The sequence below is a fragment of the Apis dorsata genome, unplaced genomic scaffold, assembly GCF_000469605.1.
Source record: "Apis dorsata unplaced genomic scaffold, Apis dorsata 1.3 scaffold_631, whole genome shotgun sequence".
Taxonomy (NCBI): Eukaryota; Metazoa; Arthropoda; class Insecta; order Hymenoptera; family Apidae; genus Apis; species Apis dorsata.
Genome location: NW_006263826.1, coordinates 1,360,621 through 1,364,317, shown reverse-complemented (window position 1 = coordinate 1,364,317; position 3,697 = coordinate 1,360,621). Strand labels below are relative to the sequence as shown.

The 3,697-nt window shown below is 36.0% G+C and overlaps 1 protein-coding gene across 3 annotated transcripts in view; it reads right to left on the bottom strand.

The window, feature by feature from the left end:
* The window catches only part of LOC102671633 (regulator of nonsense transcripts 1), a 5,226-nt gene continuing 1,529 nt past the window's right edge, over nucleotides 1-3,697 (bottom strand). For all 3 annotated transcript variants that reach the window (XM_006621676.2, XM_006621677.2, XM_006621678.1), the window contains exons 3-6: nucleotides 3,366-3,643; nucleotides 3,120-3,275; nucleotides 2,452-3,045; nucleotides 1-2,369 (exon numbers count right to left, since the gene is read on the bottom strand). In XM_006621676.2, coding sequence (XP_006621739.1) covers nucleotides 227-2,369; nucleotides 2,452-3,045; nucleotides 3,120-3,275; nucleotides 3,366-3,643 — 3,171 coding nt within the window. In that variant the 3' untranslated portion in view covers nucleotides 1-226. The remainder of the gene's footprint in view (nucleotides 2,370-2,451; nucleotides 3,046-3,119; nucleotides 3,276-3,365; nucleotides 3,644-3,697) is intronic.

Sequence of the window (3,697 nt, the reverse complement as noted above, 5' to 3'; positions counted from 1 at the left end):
TTTTTTTTTTTTTTTTTTTTTTTGGTTTGCTTGTTTGTTTTAAAACCCTCTTTTAAAACGCCGACGACTGCGTGTGCATATACCGTACTCGATCGCCGAGCCGTTTTACCGTTTTGCGCAGTTAGTGATTTGTGGTTGTTGGTCGAAGAAGAATTGGTCGAACGAGCCTTCAGTCGCTCCCGCGACGCTGCATAGCAATTGCGTTGCTCAGCCGTACGGTCTCGGCTCAATATGGCTGGGAGAACTGTCCCCCAGCTTGTGACTGTCCAGATTGATAAAAACCACTTCGATCACCTTGATAAGTTGAGTCTTGAGATAATAAACCATCCATTTGCGATTGAAATTCTCCGACAGCAAATGAATCCTGAGAAAGCTCTGCTTGACTAAGACCGGGCTGAGAAAGACTGAAACCTGGTTGCGACATTCCCTGTGTCGTACCCTGAGTTAATGGTAAACCTGGCTGACTATATGGTTGAGTATTTTGTTCCGTTTGACTTAGTTTGCCCATTCGTGGACCCTGCTTATTTTTCGATAAAGATGTTCCTCGACGATTACGTTGGTTTTGTCTAGCCTGTAATGCTTGCTGATGTTGATTATAAAATCGTGGAGGCACATGTGCCATATTCATAAACATTCCCACTGGAACTGGAACATTATTCATCGCTGCTTGAGCTCTCTCTGGACTGATATAGCTTATGGTGTCATGGGTCCTACTGAATATATCTAAAGGTACATTTCTTTGATAATAAGGATTATGATTTTGCGTTCCATTAACCTGAGTACCTGATCGATCGTACACGGAACCTGGAATAAGAGCTTCTCTTGCGTCATACATTGACGTAGACATGAAATGAGAACCTGGATTAGCAGCATTAACGAGTTTCTTTGGCTTAGCAAATTGAATCATAGATTCTTTAAGATTATTCAACGGTCCTTCTACTAAAACTTTTTGTTCTTTATAAAAACTCAATAAATGATTCCATAATGGTTGCTTTGATAATACTTTCGGATTTCCTACAATTATGATTCCATACTTGGCTCGGGTTAAAGCTACATTTAACCTTCGTGGGTCATTCAGAAATCCAATACCTTGATGTTCATTCGATCGGACACAAGACATAATTATTATATCCTTTTCTCTACCCTGAAATGCATCTACACTGGCAACTTCGATCTCCTGATAAAGTTTCGAGTGCAAAGATCCTTGGTATTGCATATATTGAACTAAATAGGCTCGTTGACCTTCATATGGAGTTATTACTCCAATTTGTTCAGGCTTTACACCACAACGTAAAAATCTAGTTGCTATTTTTTCAACATTAGATGCTTCTGTTCGATTCAAATACGATGTACCACTTCCAGCTATTTCTTCTTGACCTTGAGTAACATAAAAAAACATAGGTTTGTCAGGTGCAGGCCAAGGAAAATCAATTTTCAATAATTTTCTTTCATCTGCACATACACCATTTTGCAAAGAACCTTCATAGAAAAAATTTGATGGAAATCGAGAAAGATCTGGATGCATACGATATTGTACTTCTAATCTGAAAGGCCTAATTCCAAGTACAACTAGTCTTTCGAAAAGAGATTGTGATAAACCTGCTCTTGCAGCTTTTTTGCACATAACTACTGGTCCTAATTGACAATGATCACCGACGAGAATTAATTGTTTTGCTCCAAGAACAACTGGCACCATACATTCAGGTTCAGTTGCTTGCATACTCTCATCAATAAGAATCGAATGAAACTTGAGCCTGTGTAATCTAGGATCACCAGCTCCAACACAGGTACAGCAAATTACATCAGCTGCTTCCAATAATTCTTTTTCTGCTGCTTTTTTCAATAATCTGTAACGTTTTTCATCAACGCTAGATAATTCTCCGGTTTCATCTTTTAATTGCTGCAACTTTTGCAATTCAGTATTTGTCTCCATATTTTTGATTTGATTATGAAGAGCAAGAAAGCTTACTGGCGAATCGATTGCTTCTCGTGACTTTGCACAGAGTCGTACAACTTTTAAATTAGATTTATGTATTTTTTCTGTGAGTTGATCCACAGCTGTGTTTGAAGGGGCACATACCAAAACAGGACCACCGTTTTGTTTTACAAGTTGATAAACTATCGTAGCGCTAGTTACAGTTTTTCCTGTTCCAGGTGGTCCTTGAATCAAAGATAAAGGTCTCTGTACAGCATGTTTTACAGCATATACTTGAGAACGATTTAAATCTGGCAAATTTGGAGCACTAAAATGCTTAGGAAGATGGCAGCGAAATAGAACTTCTTCCACTTCATGTCCTAATAATCTATGATATATGTAACCGGATACAGAAGTATCATCCACAGCAAATTTCCGCAATGCTAATTGCATGCTATTGTAAAAAAAGAATATATTAAAAAAAAAAAACATTTTTAAATATTACAAAATAAAGTATGTCTATATAAATAACTTACCGATCAAAACTTGTACTTTTCCAAATAAAATCAACGACGAAATTACTAACACATTCTGTCGGAGCGCCAGAATTATTTTTTAATTCGATCCCGACTTCTTCTCCATAATTATCAGGAATTTTAATCACATGTCCAATTCCAGACCAAGGTTTGTGAAGTTCACCCAAATAGCGAAGTCTCAGTTCATCTCCATGCATTAACTTCATATCACCGTCTGTTTTGGCTAACATGAAATAGGCGATTGTCTTTTTATTTAATCCAACATCCCAACGTACTTCGATGTTCTCTTGAGTTTGAGATTCTTTTAAACGTTTATCATAATCGGCTTCTAATTTTACGAGTGGACCAAATATATTCTGGTATTGGTATCCATCTTCGTATCGCAGAAGTACTTGTTGCGGTTCTTCATCTACTCCAGGTTTTTCAAGATCTTGGAAAGTCGCATCGACATTGTCCCGCCATAATTCTTCCAACTTATTGATTTGTTGAGCAGAAATTTGTCTGGCACGTAATTGTTCCTGTTCTGATGGGATTTTTACTAACCAAGCTAAAAAAGAACGATCTTCAATCAATGGTTTCCATTGTTCTTGATCCCTACAAAATTTAAAAAAATATTAAAAATTATAATAAATCATTACATTCGTAATTTTTATTAAAAATAAGTTTACCAATTCATATCCTTCAAGGAACTTTGAGCTGCACATGGTTGGCGGCAGAGTAATACAACAACAGAATCTGCTTTAGCAGGAATAAAACCAAGAACAAAAACATTCCTAACAGCACATGAATAACATTCCAGAACAGTTTCTCCCAAAGGGCCATCTCTGTAATATAAATAAATTATGTAAAATTAATGTAAAACTAATGTAAAATTAAAAATTATTATGTAACTGAAACTAAATAAAATATAATACCTGTGTAAAGTAACTTCCTTATGTTTAGCTCGAACAAGATGATTAATAATATGAGAACCAGATGTATTTCCACGTCCATTACAAAACCATTTGCGGCAGACATTACACATAACAACACAAGATGCTTCATGAATACCACAATATTTACATGCATGTTCTGGTAAATCACGATTGTAATATGCTTCTTCTTCTTCTTCTTCAAACTGTAATTCTGCAAGACTTTGTGCTGCTCCAGAAATTTTCAAGTCTAAAGATGAACTGCCACTTGTTCCATTAACCTAGATAAAAATCATAACAATGTATAAAAACATATTAATAGATATTTATCTCAA